The 24,211-nt window shown below is 39.5% G+C and overlaps 2 protein-coding genes and 2 non-coding genes across 5 annotated transcripts in view; 1 reads left to right on the plus strand and 3 right to left on the minus strand.

Annotated features, from left to right (window-relative positions):
* The window catches only part of LOC135080243 (dynein axonemal heavy chain 10), a 120,870-nt gene that overhangs the window by 23,623 nt on the left and 73,036 nt on the right, over nt 1-24,211 (minus strand). The window contains exons 85-90 of the mRNA XM_063974927.1: nt 15,482-15,683; nt 14,411-14,553; nt 13,400-13,558; nt 12,425-12,596; nt 11,844-11,975; nt 1,661-1,820 (exon numbers count right to left, since the gene is read on the minus strand). Of these exons, the coding sequence (XP_063830997.1) occupies nt 1,661-1,820; nt 11,844-11,975; nt 12,425-12,596; nt 13,400-13,558; nt 14,411-14,553; nt 15,482-15,683 (968 nt within the window). The remainder of the gene's footprint in view (nt 1-1,660; nt 1,821-11,843; nt 11,976-12,424; nt 12,597-13,399; nt 13,559-14,410; nt 14,554-15,481; nt 15,684-24,211) is intronic.
* On the plus strand, nt 12,878-12,996 carry LOC135080292 (5S ribosomal RNA). The gene has a single exon (XR_010258958.1). It is a non-coding gene; the product is annotated as a 5S ribosomal RNA (ribosomal RNA).
* Nucleotides 14,616-14,734, minus strand: LOC135080298 (5S ribosomal RNA). Its single transcript, XR_010258964.1, has one exon. It is a non-coding gene; the product is annotated as a 5S ribosomal RNA (ribosomal RNA).
* LOC135079713 (uncharacterized) lies at nt 18,227-23,405 on the minus strand. Of its 2 annotated transcripts, XM_063974321.1 has the most exons (6): nt 22,666-23,405; nt 22,187-22,431; nt 21,916-21,969; nt 21,354-21,506; nt 20,796-20,882; nt 18,227-20,322 (listed from the first exon to the last, which is right to left on the minus strand). In XM_063974321.1, exons 1-6 carry the CDS (start codon nt 22,764-22,766, stop codon nt 20,024-20,026), a joined length of 939 nt encoding a protein of 312 aa, XP_063830391.1. In that variant the 5' UTR covers nt 22,767-23,405; the 3' UTR covers nt 18,227-20,023. The 2 variants fall into 2 exon arrangements, with proteins under 2 accessions (XP_063830391.1, XP_063830392.1); XM_063974322.1 differs by lacking the exon at nt 21,916-21,969.

The raw sequence follows: 24,211 nt of genomic DNA on the forward strand, positions 1-24,211 counted from the left end.
CTTGTTTACGCGAAAGGGACTTTTTCCGTAAAAAAGTTAGTGCGCGAATTGTGAATACAACATCCGACGTGGTGTCTAGTGAACAGCAAGCAAGTGTGCAGCCCGGAAGCATTATTTCAATTCGATCGTGGCTAGATTAGACAGTGCAAGACAGTGTTTACGTGAACATTCAACAAAGGCTTGACATTCAAAATGTATTGTGATTAGTGTAATAATAACCTAGGAACTTTAAATAACAACATTCAAAATAGGTAAATGTGTGAATAAGTAAAATCAATGAATCTAAAGTGTGATGGCAAATCATAATTTAGGAATTAAAACCAGGAAAATTGATCAGTGAGTTTTATTTACAACACATAATCATATTCAATATTAGGGTGCATTTCCACTGACGCGAAGCGAAGTAGTGATAGGTATGTACCTACCTATCAATTTTTTATTACGTCTCTAAATAAATTGCGTAGGCATTACGAAACCGTAGATATTGAATTCCAATTTCTATCCTTTTCTAAATTTCTAGTTTAACGCGGATGATTCGCCTCGGTTCGTTAAAGTCCCCCGCTATTACACTAATGAAAATACCTACACTTATTTACCTACCTATGTGGCTAGATTTAATTTCTCCCAGCGCGTAGTACCTATTAACATGACGTAACATCGTACATACTCACGAGTGATAATTTTTGGTAACGTAGGTTTAGTGTAATCTAACCTTTATGTGTGTGAACGTTGAATGAACGCGCGCGCCCATTGTTCGTACTCGTATGAATGAAATGAGTAAAGAAAGAGAGAGAGGCAGTGAGTGAAGACAGGATGGTTGTAAAAATAATATCTTTTTTTTGTTAGGAAAAGTAAAGACAAAAACTAGCCTGAATTTTTTTTTAAAAACACTTGGTTTGTATTTGTATGATTTTATTAGATGCGTTGGTAAAGTATGATCAGTATAAAAAATAACACCTTATATAACATCAATACACTTGAAATCAGTAGCAAACAATGATTTTTCGGTCTAAACATAAAGAGATTTGCGCGCGCGTCGCGGCCTTGGGCGGACTGGCGTTAAGCACGAGTCTAGAAAATTCGACGACGATCGTTGGCGAAGAGCGCCGACAGAGCGCGCGAGCCCCGCGTGTTTTTAAAACGAACGCCCGCCAAACTTGAGTGCGAGCATTAACCCTATCGCCGCGTTATAATATTCAAATTTATTTTAAATCTTACGGCTATCGTAGCAAGTAAGTTTATGTAAATGTCATATCACTCCAGTCCCGAGTTATGAGATCAGATAACTAAGTATACGTCCAAGTTACAGCATAGGACACAGGCAGAATCATGGTCGTAAAAGGCAGCAAAAGGGCAGATTTATGCGAAATAATGCGAATATCATCTGATATTCGCATTATTTCTGATATCAGGATGCGTTGGCTAGACGATCTAGATATCTATCTAGCTGCCGTGGGCCACGGCATATGCTGAGTGGGGTCCCGTTGCAGTGGGCATCTTGATTGTGAATGGGTGGCACTGCTCAGTTTACTCTTGTTTTTATTTTTATTCTTCCATTATTATGTACCAGTGTCATGTCTATGTAATTGCCTGTATTTGTGTGATGTCCATTGTAATAAATGTATCTTTCTTTCAATATGAGAAAATAAGTGTCTCTTACCTCTCAAGCTCCTGCAGCAGCACGACGAGCGTGGGCGTGATGTTAATCTCGAACTGCTTGCGCACGCGCCAGATCTCGAACAGCGGCGGCAGCTTGCCCAGCACGTCCACCGCGATCATGTCGATGAAGTCCTCGCGGCTCATCGCGCCGCCCGAGTCGCCTGTCGTACGGAACAACATTTTTAGAGTCACAGCATACGTTATACTTTCTATTTCTTGTCGTGTCGACAAAAACCTACACAGTGTCAGCCCAAAACTTCGCCACAAGAGTGGCGTTGTCAGTAGCCTTCATTAAATTCGGACGCAGGTCGGCCGTAGTAAGGACAATCTATACAAGTGGGGTGTACGGGCAAGCACGTACATTACGCCGCATCATCAATATTTTGACCTACTTTGTAAATACGCGTCAATTACTTTTTGTACAAATCACTTCAGTTCGTTCGCATACATCATACCATTAAGTCGCGCGTTCTCACCTTACCATCAAAATCCATATCTAGCGTATCAGTTTAGAATACAAGTTATTTTTACCTCACAAACACTTCTATCATTCCAAATCAACCCTATCAAATCATATATACGGCAACCCCGTACATTGGTCCTTCGAGCCACCGTGGCGGGACCTCTAACGCGTTCTTCAGTGACTTGAATACGTGTCAGTGAGTTTCCGTGTGCGGCCTATCACGTGTCCAAAACTTCATCACTGCGCTATCAAGTGTGCAGCAGATCAACACCATCAATACTGTGCAATCAAGCACAGCCTACTCGGTACCCGGCAATCAAATTTCGGCGTCCCGAGGCGATCAACGGCCGTGCGTGACGTAACAAGCAGCGTCCGCATAGCTACAACGGCAGGAGGAGCATCAGCATCTCCACTGCCACACCAGCCGCATCAGCATCGGCATACCAGAAACAACGGGCAGTATCTTCAATCCAAGTAAGATCAGTCCTTTATTACTTACATCTATCGACCAACAATGTCTTCCATCAGCGATATTCTCACTACTCTACAACAACTATCATCAGCTATTGAAAACGTGTATTCCAATTTCAAAAAAGACGGGTCAGATAGAAAAAATGCAGGATATATCAAGCGTAGATTGGATACTCTGGACAGTTATTGGTTCGAGTATGACAAAAACTACAGAATGTTATCACAGCTAGATTTAGATGAATCAAGTAGAAATCAAATAGATCAAGAGTATGTACAAGAAAAAGAGAGATTCGATATCATTAGAGCTGGAATCCAGAACTATCAGACATCAAAAGAGTCTCCTGTCGTCTCTCGACCTGAGACACCATTATTAAAACCTCCAACATTTGTGGCTCCTGATCCGAGTGAGTCACACATCAGTCTCAAAACCGCTACCAAAACATCCTCTTCTGCATCAAGTAGAACAGAAGAGGTGTTAAAGAAACAGCAGAGCAATTTTAAAGCACTTCAACGAACTATAAACAAAATAAACATAGCATCAATAACAGAAAAGTGGGAGTTTGAGGATCTACTACGCATTCTCAACACTCGTTGGGGCGTTATTGACGCTCTACATTGGGAGTTAGATAGCGAACTTAACGGGTCAAACAAGCAGTATGAGGAAGCCTTTGCGTATTATGAACAAGAATACGACAACATCAAAAAGGCCATAAACAAAAAAATGTGGTCTGTAGCACATCAAGAAAAATCCACTCCAAGATTAGAAGTACCATCTTTCAGTGGAAGCTACCTAAACTGGGTCTCTTTCAAAGACCTTTTTACTGAAACGATCCACAACAATCCTTCAATGTCAGCCGCGCAAAAGATGCAGTATCTAAAAACAAAAGTGAAAGGAGAAGCCGAAAAGCTAATCCAACACTTACACGTCAGTTCTGACAACTACACCGTCTGTTGGGACATTCTCAATCAGAGATACAACAATAAAAAACTTATATTTACATCTCATGTAAATATACTAATGAACATCCCGGTTGCGCATCAACAAACAGCAGCGCATCTTAAACGTATTCACGATAATACTCTGGAATGTCTCAACGCCATAAAAAATTTGGGAATTGACATCAGCTCGTGGGATCCTCTTCTTGTGCATATTTTAACACAAAAATTGGATACCCAATCATATACAGATTACGTGGAGTCTGTAAACGACCCTAGAGAGCTACCAACACTTGAGGAATTATTACATTTCTTAGAAACCAAATTTACCATACTGGAATCAGCGCGTAGAAAACAAGATAACGTCATACCAAAAAATCAAGCATCAAATCAGGGGTCAAAGTATCAAAGTAATAATCAATTCAAACATTCATTTTCTACAAACACCAAAATAATTCCGCAACCTACATACAACACTAAAGTAGTGTCATCAAAAAACACCAAGTGTTCGTTGTGCAATAACGAACACGGCATTTTTTTCTGTCCAAAATTTTTAGAAATGCCACCCTATAATAGACTCAAGACCGTAAACAGATTAAACCTGTGTCCGAATTGCCTCAATGGACACCATGGAAAACCATGTTTATCAGATTATGTTTGCCGCGAGTGCAATAAAGACCACAATAGCTTGCTACATGCCGCGTTTTCGCAATCGCCACGCTCGACAACAGACACCGGAACGGGGGCTGCGGGCGCGCGAGGGGGAAACGCCAGCAAAAGTGCTAACGCTGGAATTCAAGTCGGCGACAGCTCGCAAGCGACACATGCATGGGTTAATGAACCCGTCCAAGTTCTACTTCCAACTGCATTGATCAAAATACAAGCCAATGACGGTACAGATCACATCATGCGAGCCTTACTAGACCAAGGCTCACAAACATCTTTAATAACAGAACATGCAGCCCAGCTCCTTAAATTACCTAGAACGAGATGCAAGGGAATCGTTTCAGGTATAGGAGACAAGGAGAGCAACTGCAAGGGTGTCATCAGTGTAAGGTGTTCATCAATGGTCAGTGACTTTACATTTGAAACTGATGCTCTTATAATGAAACAACTTATCAAACACTTACCAAATCAAACATTCACCAAACCAGATTGGTCGTACCTACATCATATAAGACTGGCCGACCCTGAATTCCATTTAAGCCGGCCGGTAGATATTTTGCTAGGTGCCGACGTATACTCAACTATCCTAATGGATGGTATCTGCAGAGCAAGTTCATCCCTCCCGACAGCTCAACAGACACAGCTCGGGTGGATTCTGAGCGGCAACGCAAAAACTTTTCAATGCAACGTCGTTCTACAGAACATAGATGAAATTCAGAAGTTTTGGGAGATAGAGGAGGTAGCTGAACAATCAGACCTATCCTCCGAAGATCAGCAATGCATCGACTTCTATCAGTCAACCACACAAAGAAGGGAAGACGGAAGATACGAAGTTTGTTTACCATTGAAACCAAATTATCAGGAGAAATTAGGGCATTCAAGATCAAAAGCCATAGCGCAATTTTACAGATTAGAACAAAAGTTATCAAAAGACAAAAATATCGATCAAGAATATAAGTTATTCATAAACGAGTACATTTCGCTCGGACACATGATACCTGCTGACGACAACATTCCTCGCCTTACATGTCATTTACCTCACCATTGCGTCATACGCGAACAATCGACTACAACAAAATTACGAGTTGTATTCAATGCCTCCAATAAAACATCATCAGGACTAAGTTTGAATGACGTAATGTGCCGAGGACCAAATCTCCAACAGGACATTCAGAACCTCATCATCAAGTGGAGACAACATCGTTTCGCGTTTACAGCTGATCTCGAAAAGATGTTTAGACAAATATGGCTGAGTGAAAAAGACCAAGACTTGCAGAGGATCATGTGGCGTGATCATCCTACAGATCAGCTTAGGGAGTACAAACTATCCACTGTTACTTACGGGACGAAAGCAGCGCCATTTCTTGCCATGATGACGCTTAAACAGTTGGCTCAGGATGAAAGGCCGAACTTTCAAAATAGTTCAGCTCCAAGCGTCCTCGAGGAGTCCTTCTACATGGATGACCTAATCCATGGTTCACATTCGCTAGAAGCAGCTAAGCAATTGCAAAACGATATGATCAATCTTTTAAAATCAGGAGGATTCCATCTACGAAAATGGAAGTCCAATGCACCTGAACTTCTGGAAGGTGTACATGCTGACCAGAAACCTCAAGATTTTGACTTTAAACAAGCAGAATCCACAAAAACTTTAGGGCTCGGATGGAATCCCGAACAAGACCATTTCATCTTTCAATCACAGATTCCCATATCGGCATCAAAAATTACTAAGAGATCACTGTTGTCAGACATATCAAAGATATTTGATCCCTTAGGCTGGCTCGCGCCCCTCACAATCAAGCTGAAAATACTATTTCAAGATGTATGGAAGGCGAATGTTGAGTGGGACGAATCAGTATCATCAGATATCAGCGAAAAGTGGATAAAGATCAAATCAGAAATAGACGTCATCAACCAATACCAAATACCGCGGTGGCTGCAAACGAAATTCAGAGATCACATTGAACTACATGGTTTTTGTGACGCAAGCAAGAAAGCTTACGCATGCGTCATTTATTGTAAAATAATAAAACCAAACAATGAATCATCAGTAACATTAGTTGCGGGGAAAACAAAATTAGTCCCACTCAACAAAACTACGTCACTGCCTCGTTTAGAGCTTTGTGGGGCAGTATTACTATCAAAACTGACTAATAAAGTCAAAGAATGCCTAAGTAATCACGTCATCACCGTCTATGGCTGGGTCGATTCCATGGTAGTACTAGGTTGGCTCAATGGTGACGCAGATAGATGGAAACCTTTTGTTGCCAACCGAGTTAAACAAGTCGTGTCGTCGATGGACCCCAGTTGTTGGCAATATATCAAATCAGAGGAGAACCCTGCCGACTGCGCCAGCAGAGGCCTGACCCCATCACAGCTCAAGGATCACTCTCTGTGGTGGCAAGGCCCTACGTGGCTTAAATCAATAAATACCTACAAACCAAAAGATGAAGAGAAGCAATCATATATCACTAATCAGGACCTGAAACAAACCAAACAAGTTAATGTAACACAAATATCAACAGGAAGTGAGATCATAGAACAGATGTTAGAGAAGCAAAGCTCATTAACAAAAGCAACAAGAATATTAGCATGGATACTGAGATTAAAAAGCAAAGAACAGAAGCAGAAATATTTAACATCAAAGGAGTTAAGCGAAGCAAGACTACTAATAGTAAAACATATACAGCACAAAGAATTTCCTGAGGAAATAATCAATTTATCTAACAACCAAAGTGTAAACAAGAAAAGCAAAATATATAATTTATATCCTACGTTAGACGAAAACAACATATTACGCGTCGGTGGTCGACTCAGAACTGCAAACATGAATTCTGAGATGAAGCATCCGGCTATCATACCAAGCCGTACCAGACTGGCAGATCTTATCATAGATCAAGCGCATGAATCCACATTCCATGGTGGGGCCCGCCTGACTACGGCCTTCATACGTCAAAGGTATTGGCTCCTTGGCGGAAACAATGCCACTAAAAAACGTTTACGACTATGTGTCAAGTGCAGGAAGCATAGTCCTAGTCAACAACATCAACTCATGGGTGACTTACCTTCATCAAGAACAAATCCTTCACGCCCTTTCTATCACTGCGGAGTAGACTACACAGGTCATGTAGCTATTAAAGCAAGTAAGGGTCGTGGGATCAAAACCACCAAAGGATATGTAGCAGTTTTTGTTTGCATGTCCACCAAGGCTGTACACCTGGAGCTGGTCTCAGATTTAACAGCTTCCGCATTCCTTGCAGCATTACGCAGAATGACGGCCCGGAGAGGAGTTCCAGGTCACATCTACAGCGACCAAGGTACCAACTTCATAGGAGCTAACAACATTCTACAGCAAGAATTAGCACAGCTACAAAGCTCCTTCAATCAAGAATTCATGACAGAGGTAGCTAATATGGGCATAGAATGGCATTTTAACGCGCCGTCTTGGCCATCCGCAGGTGGTCTATGGGAAGCCGCAGTAAAAAGCCTAAAATACCACATGAAGCGAGTGATCGGCGAGCAGAAGCTGACATTCGAAGAATTTACCACTATTCTCACTCAATTAGAAGGCTGCCTTAATTCTCGCCCTCTCTGTCCACTCACAGAAGATCCAGACGAACTAGATTATTTGACACCTTCTCATTTCTTATCTAGTGGACCTTCTTTAATCATATATGATACTGAAACAGACTTGCGAACAAGATGGCATCTCACACAAAAGATATTCAATGACATCTGGAGCCGCTGGCGCAGTGAGTATCTTACTCAACTCTCAACAAGGAGTAAATGGAGACAGCCAGAAACTAACATTCATTTGAACGATGTCGTTATAATCAAAGATGACAACTTACCAGCAGGAAAGTGGGCTTTAGGTCGTGTTGTACAGCTACACCCTGGAGCGGACGGCTATACAAGAGTCGTCACCCTTAAAACAAAAAATGGGTTCATCAAGCGGCCCATAATCAAACTATCCATCTTACCAGTACATCAAGAGGAAAAACAAATCTCTAAAACAGAGAAACAAGAAACAGAACAAGTAGAGAAATCACCTACATCATGCAAAAAGAAGTCATTTTTTACGACAATGTACTTATCATTAATGCTACTTTTGTTTTTCGTTTCGCCGATCAGCTGTTCATACAATATAACTTCATTACCTAATAACAACAGTTTATTCTTCGATCACATTTCAAACGTCAATTTGATACGAGACGACTGGCGCCTCATCGTCTACTATGACACACAACCTTATCAAGATGGAAATGAAGCGCTAGCAAAATACATGAAGTACCTAGAAGATTTATGTTCAAGGATCCCTATTCAAGCATACTGTTATGGGATCGTATTACAGTTTCGTCATGAGGTGACTGAACTGCAACATTATAATAACATATTAATGAGTCACAACCACAACATCAATGAACCCACAGGACATCGACGACGACGTGGTCTAATTGACGGTGTTGGCTCTATTGCAAATACCCTTTTTGGAGTCTTAGATCAAAATTTTGCAGAAAAATACGAACAAGACATTGACCTTATCAGAAAAAATCAAAAACATTTGGCAGCACTTTGGAAAAATCAGACTTCAGTAGTCGAGGCGGAGTTCAATCTACTGAAACGAACAGAAAGCATCATTGACCAAAATCACAAATTAATTAACAAGAAATTCAACGCTATAGAACAATCAGTAAATCAGATCAAGAACGAAATCCAAAATGTTTCTATCATCAATGAATTTATAACAACTTCTATAATGGCCAATAACATCTTATTCCGTTTAAAGGACATTCAGCAGACCTTACTAGATACTATCACCAATATCTACAATGGAAAATTCAATTTTCATCTGCTTCCACCAGACCAGTTGAGACAGGAACTCAGCGTAATCGCCGGACAGCTTCCGAAGGATCTGTCTATACCTATCAACAACTTTGGAGACCTATCAGAGATTTACAACCTCTTAAAAGTCAGAGCAAGGATCACAAACAATTACATCATATTTGAAATAAAAATCCCTCTAGTCAGTGGCGATTTATACGAAGTTTTAAAAATCATACCTATTCCTCACTTAACAACAAGTAATCAAGTAGCGGTCGTAGTACCGATAGCAAATTACGTCGCTATCAACTTGAATAAAGATGCGTTTTTTACCGTGACTGATCAAGAGTTAAAGTCCTGCTTGCAAAGGAACTCCCAAACGATGCTATGTCACATCAAGAGACCAATATTTCACATTACCGATGATCAAAACTTTTGTGAACGTTTGCTTACAACAAAACACTGCAAAACAATCACAAGTCCATGCACCAACAGATGGGAACAGCTGAATAAAATCAATTCATATTTATATTTTTGCTGCGAACAGTGCTTATTAAAGCTCCTATGCGACGATCAAGTTTCAGCGATACAAATGACTCACTCGGGATTCTTTAATGTCGACCGAGGTTGTACTATCAAATCAGCTGACTTCTTTGTCTACTCACATAGGCAAGATGTCAGCAAAATTAGTATACACTCTAAAATTGATTCACCAGATATTTCACCAATAAATCATCTGATCAATGTCTCAATACCACACATTATTATATCTACCAATCAATCAGATCAGATAGATCACAATATGAAACTTCAGAAGATCGAAGAAAGCATAAAAACCATGAAAGAAAGTCCAGCTTTGTATGACGGAGTATCCTTTCATGACGTTCATCACTATGCGGCCATATACATATTGGTCGGCATCATCGGAGTCGCCGGCGTCGTGTGGGCGTGGCGGCGCTGCAGGCGCGCGGGAGCGAGCGCCGCGCCGGCCCCAGTGGCGGCGCCTGCGCCGCTCCCAGCTCCGCGAGACAGTGTGCAAAGTGTTCAGTGTAGTGCGTCTAATGATGTTTATAGTGTAGTGCGCGAAGTTCCTAATACAAGTGCGCGAGTGTTAAAACAAAACAAGTGCTCGTCCCCTGTAGTGCTTCGGTCCGTGTTCAGTATTTCGGATGAGCGCAAAAATTAGTATAGTATAGGAGTAAAATTGTCAATCACTTTGTAATTCATTACAACACTAACACTGGAAAACACATAGCATAATTAGCATAAGCAACAAATTGTTTCACCCTTGTAATCATATCAGCATCTCATTATTCCTACTAACCTCATCTTTCTCGCCCGGGAATATGTACGGGCAAGCACGTACATTACGCCGCATCATCAATATTTTGACCTACTTTGTAAATACGCGTCAATTACTTTTTGTACAAATCACTTCAGTTCGTTCGCATACATCATACCATTAAGTCGCGCGTTCTCACCTTACCATCAAAATCCATATCTAGCGTATCAGTTTAGAATACAAGTTATTTTTACCTCACAAACACTTCTATCATTCCAAATCAACCCTATCAAATCATATATACGGCAACCCCGTACATGGGGATTCTTGGATGGCTCAAACTTGGAGTGCAAGTGTGGTTTTGTTTCCCAGTCGATGAAGCACATGATGTTGTGTCCTGCGTACCCAAACAACTGCACGCAGGAAGATTTAATGAAGGCTACTGACACGTGCTACTTTTAGCATCGGCGATTGACGATTTAGCCGCTTTTTAGTAGCTGAATGCGGCGACACCTCACATTTTACACCGCACATTTAAAATCACCAAACACGGGCATTGAATTTCTTTTCGGAAGTTCGACTCAGCGACAGCAGATAACGCAATCCGGTACAACGCATGAATTCGCGAAAATGCTGCATCGATTTACTTTTTTCGTAAAATCACTGATATAGTGATGCTAAAAGTAGCATGGCTGTTGTGGTCCTTATACAACTTTATACCACAACACAGTGAAAATAATTTTCGACCTTATGTATGACATAATATGAATAAGTGAGGTCGAAGGAAACATAATGGCAAATATTTGAAACATGTTGAAATTGTTTTGTCCCTACCACGTTAGTCGTATCGTATTTGCGGTATGAAAACACGCTAATCATAACAAGACATAAATATGCCATTATTTCCATTGTTTAATAGCTAAGTCAAGTCTAAAACCTGTTCGTAAATAAATATAATAGCAACTTACCAATTACCACGCGAACTAAGCAGCATGAACAAAATGTCAAGACATTATTAATAAAAGATAAATTTTAAATAGTATTTTTAGTGTATTATCCCATTTGTTTACTTACCCTCCTCTTTGGTGACTAAAGCAGCATGAAAAAGTAAATAAAAATAATAATTTGTTCTTATAATCCGAATCAAACTGATTACGGCATAATTTAAGGTTTTTGTTCTGTCTCTAGTTTTTGTCATTGACCGAAACTGTGGCCGTAGCAAATTGCAATATCATTATGTCAATCATGGGTTCTTTGCTTGAGACCAAAAGTAAGTAAGATACTTAGAACATCTCAAAAAATATTTCGTTTGTTTCAGCCAAATACGTTAATTGCTGGACAATGGCCTCTCCCAAGGATATCCACGACGACCGGGCATCCGCTGCCCGCATCCAAGTACTTCCCGCGACCTTCACCAGATAGTATCTACCAAAAAATTTAACAATGATAAGTAAATAGTCAAACCAAAGCAGACTTGGAACTTCACTGCTGAACAGTCCATGCACCCTGAAAGTCATAGCCAAAATAAATGAGCCAGAACGTTACTTGTCTGCGGCTGCAATTCGATCAAGTGTCCCCACATCTCGCGCACGGCCTGGCTGAAGTATCCGATCTCTGCATTGGGATGGAGCCCAAACACTTCTGGAGTGTTTGCTAGGGGTAGCACGTCGATGAATTCTGGAAAGAGTCACTTATTTATTATAAACGAAAAGACCTCAAATTCCAAGACTCAGTCGCCAGCGAACGTTGATAAGTCAATATTTGTTAATTTAACGCAAATTCATAGTAAGTACTTATTATTGTTTGTCAGATGGATTCTTAGTATCGCGGCGTTTAGCAGTCAAAATTAGACGATAACATCACAAGGATCTACTGATCTGATAACAGATACTAACCCAATTAGGCATACCTTAGGCAGTTCGATTTTTTCAAGTTGTTTATTTAAACATCCAATTAGGTCAGTTTCCATTAAGTAGACTGTAGAATACGATCAATCGTATCTGTTCAAGGTAGAATCGTATTTACTTACATAGCTCTTAAAAGTTACTGGTGGTGTCAATTACGCTTATGTACATATAGACATGTTCATCCTGTATTTTTGTATAGAGTACCTATGTCGTAATTACCTATGTACTGATCTCTCTCGCCGTCCGGCGGGATGACGTAGTCGAAAACCGAGTCCCGGTAGAAATGGAAGGGCTGGAACTTGTCGAACAGGAACTCTCCCATGTACTCCTCCATGTAGGTCCGTACTACGCGTCGGTCGAAGTCGTCTATCACACGGCCGCCATACATCACCTACGAACAAATTACCAAGTGTATAACCTCGAAAATCCGAAACAGGGTGATTTTCGTATTAAAATACAACAAGTTTTATAGTTTAAGTATTATAGAAAAAAACTTCTCCGTGCCAATAAATTAATTGACCTATATTGCAGCTGTTGTAAATTGTATGAGGCGGTTCTTTTTTAATGTTGTGTCGGATTCACACTCAGCCGGTTTTTTTTGCTCCATCATTGTCACGCACGGCCGTTAACAAAGGATAATGTGAAAAAAGTGACGTTTTCGCACGATCTTTCGCCAACGTCCATACCACGTTGAAAACACCGGTTCTCGTCCGATCACCGAAGTTAAGCAACGTCGGGCGCGGTCAGTACTTGGATGGGTGACCGCCTGGGAACACCGCGTGATGTTGGCTTTTTGCTTTTTTATGACATTTGTATTCTTTCTTTCTTCATTTTACATAGATACCATTTTTTTATTTTGTCGAAAGTTTTGGAAAAAATAGTAGATTTGGCAGTATTTTTTACGAACGAATTGAAGCGGTAATCTAGCCACACAATATACCGAAGCCGTTGAGCTACATATTATCGCCTTTATCTTGTTCAGGGGGCTTAGTGCGAGTTTACATCAAACGTTATCGCTAGCCACTGCGTAAAAATTACATTAAATGTCATAATTATGTAATACGAGTACGAGCGTTCCTAGCGGATACTTTCATGAACTAAAATCTTCATAGATTTTTTGATGCACTCGCCAGCGACTACTTTCTATGCAAACTCGCACTAAGCACAAAGCACACTGATAATGTAAGCACTAACCTCGCCAAAGAGATACTTGAGTGTGGACCAAGGTATGGGTCCTTTGGCGGCGTGGCAGCGCTCCAGGTAGCATTGCAGAATCTGCATGCTCACCACGAAGTCCGACTCGCTGAAGTCGTACGATATGTTCCAACCGATCTTGTCGTACTTGCGACGCTCCTGTTGATTGAAAGGGGAATATTTTGAACGATGGAGATTTATTACAATCAAACATGTTCGTTCGTTCGTTCGTTCGTTTCAGCCAAATAACGTCACTGCTGGACAAAGGCCTCCTCCAAGGTTTTCCACAATGCACGGTCCTGCGCTGCCCGCATCCAGGCTCTTCCCGTGACCTTTACCAGATCGTCGGTCCACCTAGTAGGAGGCCTGCCCACGCTACGACTTCCAGGGCGGGGCACATAGCTCGTAGAGACGATGGCCGTTGGGACAGAAAAGTTCTCGAGTGGCGAATCAAACATGACAGGCAAATAAATAATTAATTAATTAACACATGACGGTAGCTATAGGTCTAGCACAACTCAGTGAGTTCCTGAGGTACGGGAGTGGCACGGGAGGGATGATTTTGACATTATAACGTGACATAGCATACAAATCTGTGGGATTAGACAGAGTACATTTTGAAATCGCAAACTAGTCAAAAAATGGTCGAAAGACCTTTTTTTTGTATAGTTATGACGGATTAGATTTTCGATTCGATCAAAAAGTGCCACTTGTCTAGGGGGGCTGAAGTCTCGCTGACATTTGACGTAACAAAGAACACCCTCCCGTGCCGCTCCCATACCTCAGGCAGTGACTGTTATACGCTAGACCTATAGTTTAAGGATGGGAGACGATAAATAAGTGACGTCACAAGTTCTAATTGCACGGACGACAGTGCACATCAGCCTAAACACAGTAGCATCAAGTAGGTAGGTATTAGGTGCTATTTTGCAACACTTAAATGTATAGTCTGGTGTGCTGTTAGTTAACTGCACATACGCTGATACGCCACTCATAATTTTCTATCGTCACCTGCACGACAGCGTGGAAGAAGGCCAGCACGTATACAAGCTTCTTGTAGGCAGGGTGAGGACACTCTTCCAAAGCATGTGTCCGCATCTTGAAGTAAGTGTTGCGAAGGTTGAGCTTCAAACCGTTCGGAGGCTCCGTCACCACTAAACAAAACAATATTTTTTTTTAATAAATAGTAAAAATATAAAAGGATGTCGAAACAAAAAGCCAACATCACGCGGTGTTCCCAGGCGGTCACCCATCCAAGTACTGACCGCGCCCGACGTTGCTTAACTTCGGTGATCTGACGAGAACCGGTGTTTTCAACGTGGTATGGACGTTGGCGACAGACGAAGTAAAATAAATATTGAAGGAAGGAAGAATATTGAGGGCGTAGGCTCCGTGAGGGCGAGGGAAAGTATTTATTACTAACCTTTCAGCGACAGGGCGACCGGACCGCTGCAGCATGCCAAAGGAAAGTGGGCCCACGCCCAACTACTTAAGTATAACCTCCATGTTCACAGACACTTACTGTACCGCTGTCATATTGAAAGGCAATTGCATAAAATGTATTATAACCTTTCAGCGAGCGCTGCAGGATGCCGATGGGGAAGGTGGGCGCGGGGTCGGTGGTGAGCCACAGCCGGTACTCAGCTGCGGCTTCTCCATGAGCTCCAGCTGCTTCTCCGGCTGTTACTGTCATTGTTCACCTTTCAGCGAGCGCTGCAGGATGCCGATGGGGAAGATGGGCGTGTGGTCGGTGGTGAGCCACAGCCGGTACTCGGGTGCGGCTTCTCCATGAGCTCCAGCTGTTACTGTTATTGTTAACCTTTCAGCGAGCGCTGCAGGATGCCGATGGGGAAGGTGGGCGTGGGGTCGGTGGTGAGCCACAGCCGGTACTCGGGTCCGGCTTCTCCATGAGCTCCAGCTGCTTCTCCAGATGTTACTGTTATTGTTAACCTTTCAGCGAGCGCTGCAGGATGCCGATGGGGAAGGTGGGCGTGGGGTCGGTGGTGAGCCACAGCCGGTACTCAGGGTGCGGCTTCTCCATGAGCTCCAGTTGCTTCTCCAGCTGTTATTGTTATTGGTAACCTTTCAGCGAGCGCTGCAGGATGCCGATGGGGAAGGTGGGCGTGGGGTCGGTGGTGAGCCACAGCCGGTACTCGGGGTGCGGTTTCTCCATGAGCTCCAGTTGCTTCTCCAGCTCGCGCAGGAAGGACACCAGCAGGTGGCAGTTCTGAAGGATCAGCCACTGGCCGTGGGAGATGGCTCCCTCAAGCAGGGCTAAGGCAGCCTGGGGACAAAACGTAAGAATAAGGCCTCCGGCGCACTAGGTAGCCAAAAGTTCACGGATTGGCTGCCACAGCCTGGCTGCCTAGTGCGCGTGGTGGCTAAGGATTTATCCATAATATTAATTACACGTTATGGTTAAATGCTTAGTAAAATAAATGACAGTGCTATAAAATATTGCACCCATGATACTTTTAATGCCCGGTGGTTGTTATTGCAACGATTTGAACCATGGAAATGTTATTGGACGGCTGCTTGACTATTTTTGTGGATGCAATTTGCGATTCGGATTCTGCCTGGGTGCAAAACGTGCTACTTATGAAGTATGACATCAGTAGTTATTTTCAAATATCAATATGACCTTGTTCAAATATTCTTGTTAACATTCCGATCCGAGTGTAATATTTTAGTAGACCCAATAACAACTACCGAAAATACCCGCTTACGTAAGTTACTCTATTTACAAATTATATTCAAGACTAGCTGTGCCCGCGACTTCGTCCGCGTGGAATAATGACTTTGGGTAGGCAGTTTTAATAATTTAGTCTAATTATTTTACAAAGGCCTATGTTCAGCAGTGGACGTCCTATGGCTGAAATGATGATGATGATGATGATGATTTTACAAATAGATTTTGCCCGCGACTTCGTCCGTGTAGAAGTCGAAAAAGTTCTCATAGGATTTTTAAATGGTTTTTAACGTTATTATCTAAATGTTTGAATACTATTTGATCGTTTAAACACAGTGAATGATTCAATTACATACATAAATTTTTAATGATACGTTTCACGGCTTCGCTCTCATGAATGTTAACGACCGTCAAAAGCACCTCGATAGATGGCGGTCACTAATTTAGACTTTGATTTGCTCGTTTAAACACAGTGAATTATTCAATTACATAAAATATCTTTATTGATTAAATTTTAAATATTATGAACAGTTCTATAAATGTAATATTTAGTTCCTAATTAGGACTAATGATTAGTAATGATACGTTTCACGGCTTCGCTCTCATGAATGTTTACGACCGTCAAAAGCACGTCGATAGATGGCGTTTTTAAAGATATTTCTCACCTCTTAACTATTTATTGAAATTTAGTTTGTCACATATCGTCATAAATTGTAGCCTATATGTTAGCCTGGGTTATAAATAATAATACTGTAAAGTTTCAACAAAATCCGTTTATTAGTTTTTGCGTGAAAGAGGAACAAACATCCAGACATCCAGACAAAAAGGTTACAGTGAGCCAACCATAAAAGATAGACATATGCTGTCGCGGACTCTTTTGTAGAACTTTTAAAGGGGAAAATCCTATCATACATAATTTATGCGAAACTTTAACCGTTTACGCAGCGTCAGCTCTCAAAAGGAAAAAAATCACTGATTTAAAACATTCTTCATTGGTGCTCCGCTCCTAGTGGTCTTAGCGTGATGATATTATATAGCCTAAAGCCTTCAGGGATTAACGGACTATCCAATACAAAAAGAATTTTTCAAATTGGTCCAGTAGTTCCTGAGATTAGCGCGTTCAACCAAATAAACAAACTGTGATTAATAAATTGCGCCACTTCAAACCGTACCAACAGATGGCGCTGTTACGATCTTACTATGGCAAACTCCACCGCGCATACAATCCTGTATCGCGGTGACGAAGTTTTTTACCCTGCCCAGTATATATAGACAAACCAAGATTGTGCAAAATAGATGCACTAACACCTTAGCTTCCTTATGGTGGTTGAGCGTCATATTCCACAACTTCAGCTTTGTAATATTAGTATAGAGTATAGATAGTATAGATAAAATATGTATAGGAATGTTACTATTTGATGATAAAATTATGTAATTAAATAACGTGTTTATCAAATCTAAACAAGTGAAACTTGTTGATACAGGTGCACTGGTTATTTGCACAGCTATACGCAGGGTCGAAAGCAACGTCAGTTATCAATGAGTGGGCAAGTAGGTATCCATCAAAGAGCATAAAAGAGTAAGAGACGGCACTCCATAGATATTTTTTGAGCTCACGCACACATATGCATTTTAGAGAACGACCCGCAAATCTTTACCAACCGCACAAACTACAGGCGGAGCTACCAACATAATGCCTTATTTTCTGACAGTATTAGTGACGTTCGTAATAACTTATCGATTATCGATACTTTGCTAGGGTTGTAATTGCATATCGATATCTAGTATAGGAACCTTCAATATTTTAATGATTACTATTTTTATTTTATACTATGTGTAAGTAAAACGAAGTTTTGTAACGTAAATTATTTATTTCGAAATAAAATAGGTATATTACAATAAGTATTGAACATGACATAGCAGTTGTAGGCATGAGGAATTATTGAAAATTATAACAAAGTACAGAAATGATAATTTTGTAAACTTTTATTTTCACAACTTTTTCTAAGAAAAAATAGGATTTTTATTTATAAACATCTTTAATTTTCTTATCAGCTGATCGAACCTCAGCCTCAAGATTACTTTTCAATGCTTTGTTGCTGTGCTTTTTTACTTTTGTCAGAAAAATTGTTTTCACTTTTTATGAAGCTGTCATTAATGATTTTACAACTTTTTCTTAGAAAAAGGTAACTTAATATTTTAAACATCTTATCATAAATTTCTTTATTATGTTGTTGACATTTAAACCAACTAAAATTACAATTTGTACTCAACATTAAGAAAATGAATTTTCCAACATTTTCCATATATATCTGGTCGGCAATATGGTCATGATAAAATTGTTTAGCTTCATTTACGGTGCAGGTACATAATTGAATTGTTGGATAAACGAGACTTTTTTTATCATGCCACCATTCGCGAAGAGATATATATGCATACAAATCATTGTCAACAGGAGTTTTCACGCTCAAACACTCTTCACAAATTAAACAAGAACTGTTCTGTAATAGTTTGGCAGCTAAATACCCGCTTACATATACTACTGGTTGGTTTTCAAGGCTACACAAATTTTCAATGGGCTGTTCTAAGTTTTCAGGGTCCGGGATAGACAACACAGGATAAAATTCAGTGTCTGTGGAATCTTGAACATTAATTTTTATTTCTGTTGTTTTTAAATTAGTTTTTAAAATGTCTTTATATTCCAGCATATGTTTATTGTTGTCTGCTTCACAATTAGCACTTCTGCTATGAGGCACTTTCAGCCCAGTAACCATGCTTGTTTTAAGCGCTGCAGTAAAGTGCGTGATAGTGGGATTTCTATTGGTTACACTGTGTTGCCTAATGATTCCAAATAAGTTTTCCAGAGAGTCTTGGTTAAACTGTCTAAGGTTCATATATTTAAACCCTTCATTCTTTAACTTTTCCCAAATATCGTTTAAGGATTTGATAGATATTTGATATCCCTTTACGCATTTAACATTTTTTAGTATCGTGTTTTCTGCTGTTATAAATTTTATGGTTTTTAACTTATCAGTATAAAAGGTCCAAGACTCAATGTGATTACTTGATGTGGAAACATTTTCCCGGATCCCTTTCTTTACGTCATTTAAAGATGATGGACCATTTGTACAATCAAATAGTTTATCTAACTGTTCAATCACAAATGCTGTATCATTGCAATCAGAAACTTCTTTCCATGCCATCATTTTTAAAATAGCTGCCACGGTATTACTCAGAGCATGCGCAGCATACTTCACCCTCATCTTAGTTTTGAATGTTGGATTTACAATGGTACTATTCAGTTTTTTAAAATTTAAAAAATTTCTGTTGTGTTCTTCTGCAACTACCAAATGCCTCCATTGTGCAATTTTTCCATCGAAAGACATATTTCCACTTTTAAAGAAATTGTTTCGTAATGATTTGAACAAGTGAGGGATGTCATAGATTATAAAAAAATTGTCATTATTTACAGAGAAAAAGTTGCTATCTATGCCTTGTCCACAGTTTCTTTTTAACATGTTAAGAGCTCCTATATTTGTAGATCCCTGATCACAAACTGTTGTTAGAACCATAAATCCGATTTCTTTTAATTTTTTGATGATGTCCGATATAATTTTTGCCAGTTTTGCTGTTGATATTGTGCCTTCCACAAAATAGTGCGCAATATATTGTTTGTATTTATGTTTAGCACCCTGTATCATAAACACTAACGCATGGTCTGCAATTTTCTTTTCTCGTCCCATGTTCTCGCCCTCTCCATAATCCACGTAGCCATCCACTTTATCAGCAATTTCGTTATAAATTATCCGTTTCTTTAACGCCATCTCGTCAAATATTAACGAGCAATATTTATTTTCCTTTGGCATACTTGATGCTTTTGCCTCTAACATATCAATTATATTTTTATTTATACCAGGCTCCATTGGTATATTTTTTTAAATCCTTTGGAGCGTTTTAGTGCTTGGTAGCGTAAACAGCTTTTGCATATAGCGGTATGCTTTAGGGGACCGTTTAAATATAGCCAAAGCATATATTTTGTTGGCTAAAGTCCACCTTTTTCCTTGTGACTTTTTTTTGTTATTCTGCACTACATCCTTTACTAACGATGTCAGCACTTCCGAATCTAACTTGTCTAAATTCACTCTTGACTTCGCTATATTCCTTATTGTTTTTTTTGCATTTTGTAACTGTCGCCAAAGCCTCTTCTCTTTAATTGTAAATGTTGATGAAGTGTCTGTAATAAAAACATTTCCATTAGGGGTCATCCATAAAGTACGTCACACATAAAGAGGGGGGGAGGGGGTTGACAAAGTGTGACATGGTGTGACAAGGGGTGGGAGGGGTCCTAAGTTTCGTGACATCACATTTCAATTGTTTCAAATATTTGATATAATGTTGATTTCATAAAAAAAGTACTTAATTTAAATGGAAATAAAACTAATTTCGGAACTGCTGTTAATTTAATAATTTTTAGATGTGAAATTGCGAAACATGTGACGTCACACTAGGGAGGGGGGGGTCTCAGAAATGTGACCACCTGTGACAAGGACGGAGGGGGGGGTCAAAAAATCATGAAATTCGTGTGACGTACTTTATGGATGGCCCCTTAGTAAAAAAAACAACATTAAAGCAAATTGAATTGAATATTGGTTAATTACCTAATCAGCAATTTTACTTAGTTTTTTAAATTAGGATGTTTTATCTTACCTTTCATTTCAATGTTTTTCTTAGGTCTTTTATAACTGTGGACTAATATTTCTGCCTGTGCATCTTGATGGCAAATGTTTTTATCATCTGAAATATTATAAATATGCAAATTAGTTTAAAATTTATTTTGTTGTTTTATGAAACATATTATTTCCAAATCAATCAATCATTATCAAGTTTTAAAAAAATGCAAAGACAGGATAATGATAGCTCTTCTCATAAAATATGAAGCGTGGGCCCACCTTCAATAACAATGACATAATATTAAATTAAAGGCATTTAGAGGTTTTAATGTTCTGCATTCTGGATGCGGTCTGCGGGTATGTCAAGACAATCTGTAAGTGGTCGTGATAAGGCAATCAGTCACGTGTGCTTTGCGTTCTTTGTTCGTATCCGCACGGTCAAATAGCATTAATATAAAATGTACAGAAACCTAGAATGTTGTACATATAAGTTCATTTTGACCTGACTGCAGACTGCAGAACGCATCCAGGGTGGCATTCTTTAGTTTGAGGGAAGGCATATTTTAGAAGGTAAATAATTAGTTTGTACACTTACCATGAGTAATGGGTTTATAGGTCATATGTTCTGGTGCATTGGAAGTAGAAGGAAGAGGTTCAAAAGTTGTTTTCGCAGAAATACCAGAATCTGGTATATCCACAGCTCCCAAACATGTTGAATTTAGTTGTTTGGTTGTAGTTGTAAGGGGAACTGAAAGCAGATAATGAAATGTGAATTGGGTAATAAAATGTCATGTTCTTACCCAACTTTAGGGTACAATCAGTCTAGTACATGTCTTGCTCACATTAAAAATTACTAGCTTATAAATATTATTAAACTAGCTGACCTGGCTAATTAATGTAGATTGCCTAAAATTTTTCAAATTGGTCCGGTACTTTTTTTGAAGAATTTGTATTACACAAATTACTAAAGTCCCTCTAACTCAACACACATTCTAAGCTAAATTGTGTTACGAGTGGGTTTACTACAATATTCAAGCTGTGGGGTTCTAACCCGCACTTTAGGCTATCTTGGCTTTGAGTTACGGAGCCGATCAAATACAAACAAACAATTAAATATTTCCTTTTTATATTATTAGTATAATTTTAGATAAACATACCTCGTTCAACTGGATTTGACTTCTTTGGAATGCAATATGAATGATCATAAAGAACTGTAACAAAGTATAGATATAATTAATAATTGAAATTATATATTATTTATTGATAAGCATACAACACATGTTTGTGGTTACAAAGAAAGAACCTTGTTAAATTGCATTCGGTTGGTTTGTTTTGGAAACCAAAGAAAATTAATTAAGACATCTAAATAATTCAGAAAAATTGATAGTAAATTAAATTTAAAAAAAATAATTGAAGTCATCATCATACCTGTCTTGAGGTTTTCTTTATTGGAGTCTTTTACATGAAGAGGAAACTCTGTCAAAACTTCATCTGGCAAGATGGGATTGCTCAATTCCAGTGTTGGAATAGCTGAGTTCTTCAGCCGAGTTCCTTTGGCATTGAAGGATTCAGGAGTGAAGTGCCCACCACAAACAAACTTCAGTTGGTGTAACTTTTCAATAGGTACATATGCTAAGTCTTCTATGCCAGCATTTTTAACCCACATTCCACAACTGAAATAAGAAATACCTATTAGAAAAGAAAAAGAATAACAAACTGAAATTTATTCATCAACTAATTTCTTTTAGTATTGTTATGCAATTCATTTACAGAGTACGAAACAAAATACTGAAATTAAAAATTGGTTATGGTTATTTACTGTATGATTAAAAATATTAATCCCAGCCTTTAAGTTTACACAATCAGTAAAATTATCTTGTAATAAATGAGTGTTATTAGAAACTTACCGGTCAGAATCCAGAGGAAACCTACTCAAAAGTAAGGGTGATCCACCACGACTTCGCCTCTTATTACAAATAACGCACTTCTTGTTGTTTCTACTCTCCATTATCAGTAGAAGCCTAAAATGAAATAGGTATTAATTAAACAAAGCCTATAATTTCTCTCCAACCAGTGTCAATGCCCTGGTTCATGCATTTACCAGTTTTGAAAGTACATTTACATTTTCATCACATAGGGTTGTTTTTAATGAATAATAGATTTGTAATAGATCTAATATTTCAAGTAAGTAGATAACATACCCATTAAACAGAAAAGTAAATAAGAGTTTAAACTTCTGTAGAAGTTGAAACACAGCTTATTTAAAAGAGTCTCTATCTCACAAAAAACATAACACTGAACAGCAAACTTTATCACGCCCGATACGGAGGAACTTAATCAACTCAACGTAAACGACAGAAAAGTTTATTTACAGTAATATTGCACCAAATCTGAGAAAATAACTTCACACGAATCAATTCGCCGGTTAAAAACTCAAACTCAATTGACAGACATTTTTTTTCATTTGTCAAACTAACAATACTACCAACATAAGGACACTAACAATTATTTTTAGTATGGTGGTATTGATCCGCGGGTTCCCCTGCTGTAGTGAAATCAATCCAAAATGCACTTTATTGCTTAAGGGATAAGGTTGTATATCAATTGCTACATATAGAGACTAGTTTTTGAATGAGAAGTGTCTACCCACTGGTATCCATTCAACCGGGAAATAATATGTAAAAATACATTATTTAACGGAATTTTTACACAATGACTGACGCAAAACTACCAATTTAAATTATAAATAAATATGTTCCGCTTTTGTCATAAGAGTGAAAAACATTACTATATGAAATAATATGCGTCATTGCTTTGATATTCGGACAATTTTGGCAATTGCGCCATGGTAGTGAACCAATTCAGCTGTAACTCAATTATGAATTTAACGGCGCGGCGCCTAGATATTCAGGCATGACCCGCATGTTGTAATATATTCAGTTTGTTCTTCTTTCAGCCAAATGACGTCCACTGCTGGACAAAGGCCTCCCCCAAGGTTTTCCACAATGAACGGTCCTGCGCTGCCCGCATCCAGGCTCTTCCCGCGACCTTTACCAGATCGTCGGTCCACCTAGTAGGAGGCCTGCCCACGCTACGTCTTCCAGCCCGTGGTCGCCACTCGAGAACTTTCCTGCCCCAACGGCCATCGTCTCTACGAGCTATGTGCCCCGCCCACTGCCACTTGATTTTAGCAATTCTGCGAGCTATGTCGGTTACTTTGGTTCTCCTGCGGATCTCCTCATTTCTGATTCGATCACGCAGGGAAACTCCGAGCATAGCCCGCTCCATCGCCCTTTGGGTGACCTTGAGCCTTCTTATGAGGCCCATAGTAAGCGACCACGTCTCAGATCCGTATACCATCACTGGCAACACGCATTGGTCAAATACTTTCGACTTAAGACACTGCGGTATTTCGGACGTGAGTATATGGCGAAGCTTCCGGAACGCTGCCCA

The sequence above is a fragment of the Ostrinia nubilalis genome, chromosome 17, assembly GCF_963855985.1.
Source record: "Ostrinia nubilalis chromosome 17, ilOstNubi1.1, whole genome shotgun sequence".
NCBI lineage: Eukaryota > Metazoa > Arthropoda > Insecta > Lepidoptera > Crambidae > Ostrinia > Ostrinia nubilalis.